Source organism: Psittacula echo (genome assembly GCF_963264785.1).
Source record: "Psittacula echo genome assembly, chromosome: 2".
In the NCBI taxonomy this organism is placed as follows: Eukaryota; Metazoa; Chordata; class Aves; order Psittaciformes; family Psittacidae; genus Psittacula; species Psittacula echo.
The window spans coordinates 24,789,298-24,804,329 of NC_137737.1; the positions used below are offsets into that span (position 1 = coordinate 24,789,298).

General features: G+C 37.3%; 1 protein-coding gene across 1 annotated transcript in view; it reads right to left on the minus strand.

Moving 5' to 3' along the window:
• The window catches only part of GADL1 (glutamate decarboxylase like 1), a 73,623-nt gene extending 59,083 nt beyond the window's left edge, over positions 1-14,540 (minus strand). The window contains exons 1-7 of the mRNA XM_080609869.1: positions 13,976-14,540; positions 13,135-13,261; positions 11,434-11,524; positions 10,612-10,718; positions 9,093-9,208; positions 3,122-3,201; positions 2,952-3,006 (exon numbers count right to left, since the gene is read on the minus strand). Coding sequence (XP_080465995.1) covers positions 2,952-3,006; positions 3,122-3,201; positions 9,093-9,208; positions 10,612-10,718; positions 11,434-11,524; positions 13,135-13,261; positions 13,976-14,122 — 723 coding nt within the window. The 5' untranslated portion in view covers positions 14,123-14,540. The remainder of the gene's footprint in view (positions 1-2,951; positions 3,007-3,121; positions 3,202-9,092; positions 9,209-10,611; positions 10,719-11,433; positions 11,525-13,134; positions 13,262-13,975) is intronic.
• Between the last annotated feature and the right edge of the window lie 492 nt (positions 14,541-15,032).

Here is a 15,032-nt window from a genome sequence, read left to right on the forward strand (position 1 = left end):
TTGCTGCCATTCTGCTGAATATAACAAAGCTACTAGCTCAGCCAGCAGGCTACCCATGCAAGGAAACGGCTCATCCCTCTAGGGTTTCCACCTGAGTTGCCTCTACATGCTCCTTCTCCGCTCGGTGAAGAGGAACTTCAAGTTAGGGAGAATGATTTGCCTTCAGCAGCACTATCACATACTGCAACTGGGACAGTCATCACTGTCTGGCCCCCATGCCTGATCTACAGCAAAGCGCTATTCTCTTGCTCCTACCCATTTCTAGAAAACATAAAGGGCTGTAGAATGTTAGGAGAGACATCACTGACACTCAGACAGTTTTAAGGTTAAACAGTCAGGTTGTAGTGTCACACAACCATCATAAGCCATCCATTTCAGTTTCAATGGCTTTGCTCATTGCTTTCCCATTCAACTAATAGCAGGGGTGCAATTACAGTAGCAGACTAGGTCACATAGCCTTGCAGATGTAGGTTCCTGTGCCTGCTTAGAACCTGAAACTGAAATAATGGAAAGAATTGATGGAGTCTGTAATCTCCATGAAACTGAGGGTACCAGCCCTAGCAATAACTGTGCAGTCTCACTTGTCAGTAGCTACATGTTGAAGGAAATCGCCTGCATTTCAGCTTCTGGCCCACAGCATAATGCTGTTACTGAAGAGGCACTAAAGTTGTGATGAAATTGTACAGTCTGGGATACCTGGAGTTCATTTGCAGTGAACTAAATCTCTCAGATGATGTGTCTCTGTTGACATAACTCAATGTCCCTTCACTGAAATTAGACATCAGCTGAAAAATCAAGACTCTACACAAGTCTTATGTATCTTCAGCTGAAATCTGAGCCCTCTTTTAAACATCTGCTACAGAGAAGACAGACAGGCTTGAGTCACGTTTACACATTGGCAGTTTTATACTTCTTTAACAGAGCACTGTTAGAATGGCACATAATTATGATTTGTTGGCACCTTAAAAATTCTTTACAATTTGCTAAAGCAGTGAAAAATAACCTTGGAATGAATTTAATTTAATCCCATACATTCACAAAGAATTACCAGCCTATAATTCACTTCTTGGTCATTCATTCCTAGCACAACATACCACAAATGTCAATCAAACTTACAAACCAGCCTGAAGCTCAAGTCCAAAACTTTTGCAAGTGAGGCAAAGATGTATGTGCTTCACCTAGTTTCTGTTAGCGTTCTCATCAATTTTCTTCCACAAAATACATCAAAGTCAGAGGTCCCCCAGCAGCCAGTAGGTAACATGACTGAGTATGTGGACAAATCTAGGATCTCTACAGATTTCAAAGATTGGTACCATTACATTTTTCCCACAAAGAAGGGAATTAATTTTTTATTCTTCTTGACAATACAGTTATATTAAACTTTCTGACTAAATTCTCTAAAAAGAGGCCTTGCTATTCAGAGTTTGTAATCATTTTGTGTTCCTATCACCAGCAAATATATCCTCTGTTGTCTAGAGTAATTAGAATATTTACTGTAATTCACTCAAGTGTCTTTCTGTAAAAGTTGTAAAGTAGCACTTTATCAAGGACAGGCACACTTACTGAAGCTCTGATGAAATTAAAACCTTCCAATACACCTGTAATTTCCATTAAAATGCAAGTGAAATTGTTTTCCTGTAAGCAGAGTATTTTAACATAGAACATTTGTTTTTAAATTGCAGAGCACCATACTGAGATTGACCTTTTTTAAAACCAGAAATGCCAGAAGATTTCTTGCAAATAACCATTAGATTTATTTTATTAACAAACAAGAATTACATTTTTGCAAAAGTAAAGAGCCCATTCTCCTGACAGCCTGCTTCCTCTTGCTCCATTTTATTTCAGTCTTTCATTTTTTTCCCTCCAGCTTGCTCAAGTGAGTAAAGTACAGGTTGTCTCCCACAGATAACAGAAAGCACAGAAAGAGGCAAGCAAGAGAGTTTGCTAGGTCACTAGAGCCACCATGTATCAACAATTATGCTGTCTAGCATGAAACTCAAAGAAGAGATGGTTGTTTGGCAGAAAATAGATCTAAATCTGATCTTACTGAAAGGTGCTATGACCATGCAAGTGCATGACAGGAATGCCTTGCCTTTTCTATCAGCCACTAAGTAGGTTTCCCAAGGAAGGTATCAACAACATCACGGACATTGCACTAGTTGCTTGGTGTTCACAGATTGCAGAATAAGGGCTGAGCTCTGAATCCCACTACTCTGATGCACAAACCACAAGTGAGAAATAAGGTGAGCCTAACCAAGCTAAAAGAAGATGCTCTGTACCTTAGAATTCATATTCAGTTCTCCAAGCTCTCTAAAATAAATTATGTTGACTATAGTAACTGTTATCTTACAGACTATGGGAATGTATATTACAATGTTGTCCAAATTCACACATCACTGTATAAACACTGGCCTTTGACTTTCTACCTGGCAAAGCCCCTGGGGGAAAAGAGACATGGGACGGAATCTCTACACTCTTGCTACAATACTAGAAAGGACCCAATTTAGCATTTGTAGCTTTTACGATAGTTTTAGAGACTAAGCCTTATGTTACAGCTCTTGCTTACTGCAGAGGATAGAGGAATAGCTGCTGTAATTAACTGAAAAGCCTACAGTTTTCATTTACTGCTTACGGAAAACAAATACTGCATCCACGTAAAAAAGGATCAAGGGCAAAAGAAATCCTAGAAGAAATGCGCTAAATACTTCAGCACTGTCCTCTGGACTTTCATTAGTACTGAACAGGCAATGGAATTTTTCTCCCTCATAAGAGTATAGCACTTAGAAGTTTGTGGTAAATGGATTGCACCTGCAAGAAACACACTGTTACATTAACTACCCTATTTTTTAAGGCTTCATTCACTCTCCATTTTCTTTCCTTTCACTCAGGCACACGCACACAGTCTGCATACACTCTCCGTCTCTCCTTCATGCCCCCTCTTACTCTCTCACCTCTTTCCTGGCCCGTTGGACTTGTTTCTCCAGTTCCTCAGGTATCATCTTACCTCTAAGGGACACAGATTTAAAACTTTTTCAGTTACATTCAAATAGGCTGACTACGTAAAGAACTACTGCATTTTTAAAAAGATCAGAGATCACAGCCATGGCTTTCGCTTGCTTACCTTTCATCTGTTTTGACGAAGTAAACATTCTCTGCACCAATACCCAGGAAGGAGGCTGCTTTTTTCATGGAGTAATGACACTGTAAATGAAAGAGACATGAAAAGAAAGTAGTAAGCATGCAATTAAAATGAAAGAAATTTCTTAGCATAGAGAACAGTGACACTGAAATTAACAGCAGCTAACAGTCATGACAACAGCATATCCTAACACACTAAGCAAACTGACAAAGCTACAACACCTTGCATTTGACAATGACACACACTGGAGAGAATAAGACAAAAAAAGATGCGCAACATGTTTAAAATGTGGGTTTAAAAAAACAAATATCTATTTCATACTTTTTTTATTTTAGTTTTGCATTAGAATGAGAAGTAGAAATTCTGAAGTGTCATCAGGCAAGAATTATTAATTGCTTCAAAATGTTTTAATAGAACTAAGTCAAAAGTATCAAGTGTTAGGAAATGCATGAGAAGAATGGTCTATTTGAACTCAACAGTCAAAAAGTAACTGAGAGGTCTGAGAGTCCAAAAGCACCATTCTTGGAAACTGGACCCTTAATTAGGATGTATCTTTGGACACATCTATCCTTGTGGTATCCAGAGACAGGATACTATGCTAAACTGACCCTTGACCTGATCCAGACACTCTGTTCAGAGGGTCAAGGAGCTGAAGTCCTTTACTTCAAGGACTGAAGTCCAAGACTTATTAAAGCCTTTAAATGTGGTACAACTGGGACTTCCAAGGCTTTCAAAGCCCTATCTCTGCAAAAGGATCTGAAAAGATTTTTCACATGAACATAGAATCTTATAAACCATTATGAAAGTAAGCAGACTTTAGACAGGACTTAGCACATCTTCAAAAGTTAATACGGATTTTACACAAGGTTCCACTCTGCATTTTCCAGAAAATGAAGTTACCATTTCAGCAAAGAATTTTAGCTAAGTTTCATCAGAGGTGTCTTTGAATGAGGATCAATACATGCAACCCACTTCTTAATTTGCACTGAACAAAGGGAATTAGCATTATGAAGCCTGTAAAGTGAGTGCAAAAGTTGAGGTCCCTTCACTGGCTCAAAGGATGTTAGAAATGGGTGTTTATTCAATCAGAATGTGGTAACATGGCTCTGGTGGGAAGGATACTCAAGCACCCACAGTCCACTCTACTTATTATAAGCGTTTTTTTCTGTCAAACAAATATTCATGGTATATCTTGCCATATTTCCAACATCATCTACCTCTATAAGGACCTACTCTACTGTGGATACTGTTACTCTATCTTAAGAACATTTTGTTTTATTCTAGAATAAGAGTATGCTGATCTCATCTTAATCCATCTTCAAGATTAGCCTAGGAATTCAAGATACAGTAACCTTCTTAATCTGAAGATTTTTTTGATGTCAAAACCATTGAGTAACCTGTAGTATGTCAAGTGCCTACCCAATCATAGCAATGGAGTCAGTTTTGAGAGTATGCAACATAAGTGGACTATACAGTTCTTCGAATCAAGATCATCCAACCCTTGGATTAGTACTGCTCTTCTCAAAAAAGAAAACTGGTTCTTTTTCATATTACTGAAGAGTTAAAATAACACATAATCCAGCAACCACAAACATGTCTAGAAAAACTACTTTTCATACAGGAGCTGAAGCCAGGTGGTTAATTAATTCCATTTTCTTCCAGAGAGTTCACACAAATACAGTTACTGTAGAACATAATTATGAAAAATGTACAACATTTTAATGTGTGGGCATGAATATATTAAGGGTATTAAGGGCTGTCATGCTTATTTTGATGAGATGGATCGTCTCAAAGGGCTCTTTCTCTTTTTGATGAAAAGGTTTTCTCTACCATCACCCACTTTTTACACACATACAAAGACATTACCTGATACTATCAGCTAGTTTCAAGAAAGCTTAATTTTTTAATATGACACATCCACAAAGTCTTTAGGGCTCATTCATTTAGACTGCTACAAAGATAATAACATACATAGGTGGATAATTAGTCTTACATTGCATTAAATTACATCAATAATGGTAATAATGATTGTAGAGTGGCTGTGTGTTGTTCAGTAGAAGTTCAGAGACATTTTCAACTGATTACTGAATCACTTGAAATACAAGTTGCCTCTATCACTGATTTCTATCCATTAGGTTCAAGTGAAAGGTATGAATCACCAGGAATAATGAGATTGCTTTGAACTGAGAAAGCAGTAGACCTGCAAATTCCGTACACTAGTAATCAGGTATTTTATTACAAAAAACTGTATGGGAGACTGGGATATAGATAAAGGGGCTTGAGCACCTGAAAGATTATACCAAAAAGCAGAGGTAAAGAGAAAAACAAAGGTAATACCAAAACAAAACAGGATGTGAGATACATTATTTCTTGCCTCCACAAATACTTCTGTTTCCTCTCGGAAAACTTTGTCAGGTCTTCAGTAAGATGAAAAAAGGACAAGATTTATACTACTACATAGACTTGAAATATGCTTTCTTTGAAAAAAAAAGTAATCTTCTACTTATATTGACTGAAAACATACAAGAATGTTTTCTCCCCACTATCATTAGCAGAAGTCATTATGCTAAACTACATGTATTATTTTAAGAAAAAATATACCAGAGAACATATATTATATGTTTATTATCATATATATATATATAACAACAATATAACAGAGAACCAGCTCCAGTCACAGTGTCAACTAATTCACTTGTTCGTAGTTCCCTTTCCATAAAGGAAAAAAGTATCCAGGTGAAAGGTATTTTTGTATCTACATTATAAATGTAATTTTAAAGAATGATTTTAAACACTGTGAGTTCAGATTAATCTTGCCATGTCTTTTTCAGTTTTGTTTGTTTGGACACATTATTAGATCTGTAGCCATTTGTAGTAAGAAATTGATGCCCTTGAGCACAAGATCAAATTGGAACAGTTCATTTAAGATGTGCTGCTGTACTGTTTTAACTAGAGCTAGACATAGCCTGCATTTCCTAATAACCTTAGCAAAGATAAGGTACTTTCCTCTTGTGCTCATTAAAACAGAAGATGAATTTATATTTTCTTGATTTTGAAAAGTTTCTAGAAACATGATTGCATAAAGCTATTATGTTATTATGAGACTGTTATATTACTCATTTTTGACTGTCGTAATTTCAACAGGGAACAACATAGTGAGTTAATGTTGTATTCTCTCATTTTATTACTTTCATGATCAAGTTGCACTGGGGAGGAATTTAGTTTCATTGCATCTAAAAACCTGCTCACATCAGCATGCACATTTCAACTGTTTACACACTCCTCTCCTACCCTCAGTTACCTCAAATTTAGCAGATTTCTGTCTTTCAGATCAATGCAACACATTCTAGGGTCAGAGTAAAGCTCAGATGGGACTCAAAGAGCAAAATATGATAAAAAAGTTGGGTGACTACAACTGCATTCAGCTCCCACAGAGACACAAATCATGCCACAATAAAGTGGGATATAACAATTTCTCTATTACTGCTAGTGTATCAAGAGGAATCGCTCTGTAATGGTCCAGCAAGAGAACTACTGAGTAGTAGCTTAAGCAATGGTCATTGTGTATCAACATAATTTTAAGCAGCTAAGCATCCTACTTGCAGGAACAAAGAGCCTTTTTATTCCTGAAGGCCAAATGCAGCATTTAAGGACCTTGGGTGGGCCATGCATTAAACAGGTTATCCTAGAACATACAAAAAATACATAACTGCAGATTACATAAAGTTAAGTGACTGACAATGCATCCATGCATCCCCCGTGCTCTACAGCAAGGCAACTCTTTCAGTCTGCTAAGTGCCAGACTGAAACTTTGGGACTTGGCAACTCAAGGCAAAAATCATTTCATTTGAACAGTGTTGAAGCCAAGCTGTAAAATGACACAAGTGTCTTGTGCAGCGATGTGTTTTAACTCCTTATCAATACTCTCAGTTTGTTATAGCTTCATGGCTTCTCCATGCCAACACCATTTGCCTGATTCAGGTTGAAGATGTTAACAAGATACTAACGGTCAAAGGAATGAACACATGTTACTTGCTCCAGGATAATTCTTAAAAAAGCATTTGCTTCTCTCTCTCTCTCTCTCTCTCTCTCTATATATATATATAAAAGGTACAAAATGCTAAAAAAAGGCTCAAAATAGAAACAAATAATAAAAATAGTAAGATTATGTGACACAAGCACTTGTGTACTTTTCTTCAGTGTAGGCTGTTCATTATATATATTCTCAATATGACATATCTGAACTAAATGAACTTGCAAAAGGTAGTATAACTTGGACTGAGTACAGGGGGATCTAAAATAAGTAGATATGAATATGACACCTAAAAACCATGAATAAACACTGGAGGAGTTTAAAATTGTGAATAAACACTGTGTGGAGCCACAATTCTAACCACTGAAAGTGGCAGGTTTACAGCAAATTGTTATCATGTACTAAAGACCACATGGTTTCGTGAATCAAGGAAAGTATCAGAGACCTAAAGCATTGCCTTACAACTAATTTACTAGTTTATTTTTCCTGATCAGTTCTATGCTTTATGATTTTGGTCTTTCTGGTGAAGCAAAGACCAGTAAATCAAAATAAATGCACTGAGAGTCAAATAAAATTTCTTTTATCATGAAATTAAATGCTTGTTTGTTTTATGAAAGTATACATTTTCATTAAATCTTGCAATGAAAAAAAATTCTATTTCATGGTAAAAATTCCACATACTTCACTGCAAACGCATTAACAGAACATGTTTCAACCTCATTTTTATCTCCATAGCTATTTTTAAGATCTAATATGACAGATTACTATGAACTGGCATGCAATTTCATATACACACTTTTCAGAAAGAAATAAACCTAAATATATTTTGCCTGGGGAAAAAAAAAAAAAAAATCCCTTTATTTAGGACATTTGGATTCAGTTCCAATATATATGTGCTGTCTTGGACAACTTACGCAATGCCTCCACATCCATCAGGCCTTTTCAAAATAAGCCTCTTGTCTATTTACACTGCAAACTGTTTGGAACATAACCTTAAGAGCTAAAATTATTCTAGTAACTACATACTTTCTAGTACAACAAGGTTCTCATTTTCACTGGGACCTTTACATAGTGGAGTCAGAATGAATAACCACTCTGTACTAATCAAATGATAAACTCTTAAAATTGGAGGGACAACCAAAAAAAAAGGCCTCAAAAATTAGCTTCAGAATACAAGTATGAATATAACTCGATTTCCCACAGGCAGTCTGGACAGATATTATTCAAGAGCTTTCAAGTAGCCACATAATTTTAAGTATTTAAAGAACCGTTGCTCTCAGTTTCTTCTGAAATGCTTTATGGTGCATTTGGCTCTGTGCCGCAACCAATCTGTATTCAGTCATAGGGGAGAGTGGGTGCGAGAGCCTTCTCACAGGTCCACAAGTGTTCAGCTTAGTACAAATTAAACCTGCTGGAAAAAACCCTTGACATCCATAACCTACCTATGGTTCCTACTACACTTTATGCTTCGAGAACTCAAATGCTGTAGATCTCCACATCACACCACAAGCATTCTGCTTCAGGTTTGTCCCACCTACAACCAATTCTTTTATCAAGTTTCCAAGAGCAAGAACATCTGTGTTTGCTTTCCGAAAGCAAGGAAGCTTCTGCAGGGAAACCTACCATCAGACTTCTCCACTTAGCTCCAATATTCCATATGTATGAGGCACAGAATCGTAGACTCACCGAATGGTTCAGGTTGGAAAGGACCTTAAGATCATCTAGTTCCATTCCCCCTGCCATGGGCAGGGACGCCTCACACTAGACCATGTTGCCCAAGGCACTGTGCAACCTGGTATCAGTGTATGATAACAAATTTATTGTACCAGAGCCCCATCAAATATACAAATTATATCAATTTTGCAGACATTTGGAAAAAGAAAAAACTTTAAAAAAGCTTTTGCTTTGGTTTGTTTTTACCTCTTCTGATGTGAACAGGACTAGTCTTGGCAAACCTGAAAGCCCTTTTTCCTTTATCTCAGGACAAAATTTGTATCTTGCTAAGTTCATGGCATACATATTAGAAACAGAGCCACCTGCAGAAAGAGGCATACAAATATCATGTTAGCCACAGTCCTGTTTCCCCTATTAGGGGAAAAACAAGAAATCAACCATACTGTCCATACTGTTAGCCTATAGATGCATCCATCATAGCTTAATTTCCCCAAAAAACCTTACAGATATAAAATGAACTTTGGGCTTTGCAGCATGTTTGGAAACACAGCGTGTTTAAATACTCTTTGGGGATATTTCCTGAAGAATACTAACTGTGCCCAAACAGTCCTCCCTGATAGCAAATACCCTGCAACAGTTCCTTCCCATTTATACTGAAGCCATGCCAGCTCAGCTGCCCACACCAAGTCAGTCTGTGGCTGCACCATATAGAGCCTAGGAGTTCCCATGGGCAATCAGGCCTTACGTATTCTGATGGGAAACTGGGGAGGGGGGGGAAGCTATTTGTTAAAAAAACCCACAGTGAGTGGCAACTGGAAGATCTGAAAGGTAATATCTGGAAAGGTTTTATTCTCTGAAAAGAGCAAACCCAAATCAATAAGAAAAACCTTTACATAAATCTAGCATCAAAAAGTACAATTCATTTCTCTTTTGACACAGTATGTTTTAGTTATGCAATTCTGCCATAAAAGCAAGGATTCTACATGTCAAATATGATGTGGAGGAAAAAATCATTAATTAAAAAAAAAAAAAAAGGATGTTTAGTTTGTTTATTTTTCTACTACTCACATGTTAAGCTAGAATTACTGACCTTGTTTTGCTTTTGGGTGGATTAAATTCATTTACTTATTCCTCTTCTCACCCCTAAATTAGATATAACAACTTCCTATTGAGCCTAATAATTTGTTACCCAAATAATCTGTGGGATAACATCATTATGTTTCATTATTTCAATACAGTGGTCTGGAATGCTGCTTTAGAGAACACTTGAAAACTGTGGCTTAACAAGAAGCTTAAGGAATATTTGATTGGTTGGCCTTATCGTAAACATTTAATAAAACCATCAAAACTCAATGGAGTTAAGCTCATGACACTCCCACTATGATAAACTCTGGTTCCCACAGTTGATAGGCAGGATACATAGACCAGTGCGCTCAGGCACCACTATTTGGTGTCCGGTACGCAAATCAGCTCCCTCTCTGTCAACCAATACGATTCAGTCCAATGAGGCTGTTGCTACTGTTGATAATAAGGTCAGGAAAGGCATCAGTTACAACCAATTTCCACATAATTTTATTTAATGTAGAACTGATCAGATTCACATAATTATTACTAGAAATATGTAAAATATGCCTGGATTAAATAGCTGTGTGTGTACATCACTAGATTTTTACATGCATTTTCAAATATTCAACACAAATTCAATATGCATGGAATTACTGATATTAGTTGGTTTATATCATCTTGAAATTTGAACTGTTCCTACCTGGATTAAATATACCATCACCTTCTTCCCAGCCTATGAACTCAATCATTTTCTTGATGACTGCTTCTTCCACCAACAGAAACACAGGGGATACTTCATATGTATATCTGAATGAAAAAAAAAAACCCACCATGATTCATATTAAGACTACAGAACTCATGCCACAGGATACTGGTAAAACTAGATTAAGGTTTCTTGCACCTTTCTCTTATCTATCAGAAGCTGACCGCTATCAGCAGTAGAACTCTAAAAACACTGTGGATCTGACCCAGCAGAGCAATTGCTTAGTTTCTGACAGCATCGCACTGAGCTTCAGTTCTCAAAGTAATACATCAGGGTTTTCTTTCAATGTAAGTCACATGGTTAGATTTCAGCTATAATAATCTATTGCAAAGCAACAACTACTTTTTGTTTAGGCTTTACATTTGCAAGTAGCAGTAGACAGGTAACCACTTGCACTCAACTCCGTGTAGAAGGCTTCAAAGGAAATGAACAACTCGGGAAGTCCTATTAATTCATTTTTATGCACCAAGTAAGATGAAAGTCTAGGTTTAAAAGCATTGAAAAACTAAGATCTCATCTCTTAAACCCCACTTTACAAACCAGAAAAATAAGGCCTCATCAGATTAGCCAGCCTCTTGAGCTAATCATCCAATCCAGATTGTTTTCTCTCCCACATTCGTGCACAATTCTTACCTCCTCTATAATACTGAAAACAGAAATCAGAAGTGGGGAAAAGGGAAGGAGGGAAACGGGGGAAAGCTGTTATTTCAAAAAGCATGCCGCCAATTCATCACCAAGAGGACAAAGAACTATACTTACACACTTGGGTTCAGTGCTTCTGTAATGAAACGAGCCACTAATGAGTAATAATCTATTCCAGCATACAGCTGATTGAAAAATCTTGGGTGACCTGAAAACACAGGTGAAAAGCAAGCAGTAACAGTATATACATGAAAAGAGAATATATCACAAGCCTTTCTCAGTTGAACACAGATCACTGCAAACCACAATTCACTCAATCATTCTGTCAGTGTTTTCAGATTTACTATCCTTCTTTTTTAGGTTAGACAACCCTCTGAAAGCAAATTTGATGAGCACTTTCAGGTCCCAAACCAAGGTTTGAGAGATGTAAGTAGTGCACAGAATGAATGTGGGCTGTTCACAAGGTTTACAAATAAAAAAAAGAAAAGATTGATAATTAAGTATACACAGTGGCTTTTAACAGCAGTCTTTAGAGGCTGCGGTGGATGTTCAGCCAAATTTTCCTAAGCAGCAGCATACAGGAACCTGCTGATCCCAGGCAGCCAGAGAGGTAACATAACAGCTTGGAAAATCTTGCTGCAGACTTCAAACAACAAGTTAAGAGAATTTGTTTACTTGCCTTGAAACACTAAGATATAACTAACTATGAGAAAATTCTATATTATTGCTGACTATAAAACAGCAGTGGTATCACCACCTTAATTTTAATCCACAGCGTAGTACTTTTACATGCAAAACCAGGTAAACTATATGGCTCCATTTATATTATATCTGAGGCTTCAATGAATGTTTGTACTTGAATTAAAGACCATTTGCACAGCATACTTTTATATACGATATCCTTTCTAAGGTGATACAGTGTAACAAATGGAAAGTTAAACGCAATTTGCAAAAGTAAGATAAACAAAACACCTTCCAGTTACTCAGTAATTATATCTGCATATTATTAATGCACTGCCTCTGTAGATCAGTACTGCTATTTTTCTATGGTTTTCAAATGCATGAGTTCACTCAAAATTATTTTACAGTTTTACTTTGTAGCAGAGAACATGCCCTGGAAATGCACAAATAACTCTATCAAATGTCCCTCTCACTTTTCAAAACATTGCCCAAGCTCTGCCACATCTGAAATTCTGAGCTACTGAACCACAGCTCTGTGTCCTGAACAGATGTTGTTCATCCATTTTCACTAAGACTGAATTATATTAGACATGATGCAGAAAGGTTAGCCACAGAGAACTAATCCTGCAGAGATGTGGTGTTCTGTTCCAGAAACACTGCAGGCTTTCTTCTCAGTGCCTGGAACAGGAATTACTGCCTATCAGCAAATTAACACCCTGCAAGGCTATTGCTCAAAAACAATAGTAAATGTACGGCAATCATCACTAAGAAGGTATGAGGGCAATGTCAGTAGCTCCATTCCTCACCACTCAGACTGTAGGAAATCACACATAAAAGTCCTTCTCCTGCCTGATTGTTGTACCAGTCTAGGTGACTTTCACGAGGCTTCAAAATGACAGAATCTACCATTAATGTCAATGACATTACAGGAATTAGTCTTTTATTAGTTTGCCACAATTACACACTTTAGTCAAACCTATGATGACCAGCAAAACAAAAAATTCACACCCTTGGTTTCCTGAAAACTGACAGAATTTCATAAACATTATCCTGCCTTCCTTAAGTCAGCATACAAAATATGTTCACTATTTCACTATATATTTCACTATAATATTTCACTAGAAATCACATTCCTACTGGTTTTGACGCTGTACTGTATAACATCCCGGCAGAGCTGCAAGAGTTTCTGATGAGATTCTCCAGTGTCCCTCATTTCCAGATCAAGTATCTGCTTCAGTGTTTCAGGGTCTTGCCATTCACAAACCTAGTGATGGAAATGGGGAGGACACCAGCAGTGAACAGGTTAGCCAAGAGGAAGAGGTTATAAAGGTACAAGGTAAGCACCACATTCAGCACTGTGTCTTGGGCATTGCTTGTCCATAAACATTAGAGTGGGGAATGCTGGAAAGCAGTAAAGCAACAGGCCTGCAGCTCAAATTCTGTCCTTAGCTAAGGATTTGTAATAACAAGATTTTCAGAAGCTGTTCTGCTAAAGGGTGGGAGCAACCAGTGCACACCTAAAGGCAAGCATGATCCATTTGCAGCTCCTCTTCCCATACAGCTTCTTAAACAGAGGTTCTGTGAAACCCACAGAAATCTCAGTATTGCCTTTTCACAGTGGTACCACATTCACTCTTCCTCCTTCTCCAAATCAGTGCCACTGAGGAGCAAACAAGTAACTCCCCCTACCCCGAACAAGAAAAACACTGCACTCGTTTGTCATCTGACAAAAGTGACCATTGTACTCTGAGAGGAAAAAAAAAAAAAAATCATAATTTTCTGCCAAATATGTAAGTTAATTATGTTATTGAAAGGTTTTGTAATATGACCTTTCTTAATTTGTAAGGCTATTTCAGAGCCAGGGGTAGACTAGAAGTAATTGTGAGGCTAAAGTGCAATAAAATAACAGCTTAGACAAAAACTGATTTACTGTTCATTATCTCTGTTACGAATTCTCAACAACACTGTATGGATTTACCTTTTCTGTTACATCATCAGCTTTCTGGATGACTTCTTCTATTATGATCTTACAGGCGTCTTCCACAAACTTCTCTCCTGCTCTTGAGTCCATTATTGGACCATTTAGAATGACCCCATCCACCAAAATAGCATTCTTCTGGAGCATCTCCAGTTTGCAAATATCAACTGTAAAATAAATAACTCACCATCAGAGCAAGGCCTGAGCAACTAATTCATAAACTAAAAAAATACTCTTTCATTGATGAAGGTTTAGTCAAGGAAAAAAAAAAAACCCACATCGACTTTTACATATACAAAAATCCTAGATTTTGGTGTAAGAATCTTTGCAGACGAAAAGCCAGATATGTTACTTCAAATCTAAACTGTTATTATGTAGTTAGTAACAGGCTACTGCATGGTATCTGCCGCTTTCTGTAGCCTACAAAAGCATGCAAGGCATTTTCCAACCACAGAGGAAAACACAAATACAGTTCCAGCCCGGAACGTGATACAGCTGGATAAACAGAAATAAAGTGCAAGATGATGGGCATTTTTCTTAGCTGACAATATTTCCTTCCATATGTCATCCCTCCTGCTCCCCTTTTTTCATTAAATAATTTTTATTTTAATTTCCCATATGTTTATGCTGCTCCTTCCCACCAGCCAGTCCTATTGCTCAGAGTCTTCTGCATCCTTTGCAAACTGTTTCACTGACCCACACTCCATGAAGATAAAACCTTTTGAGATTGCCGTCAATATCACATACCTGTACTTCTTTCTGCCCTTATTCTATTAAGTGCCCTCAGTCACTAATTATAGTAATTTGCTGTGCGGATTTTCATGTTTATTCAGTTCAACGACAACCTCTTTCCTCTCCCTCACCTTTATCCAAGAGACGTACTTTCCTGATGTGTTCCATAAACACATTGCTACTTCTTCCTTTACATCACTCTGAAAGCACATCCAAGATAGTTATAAGACACTGGCCAACATCAGCAACCACGTATCTATTTCATGTATTGATTTCATATGGCAAGATCAGGACTCCAGTCTTAACGCAAGGATAAAGATGAAAG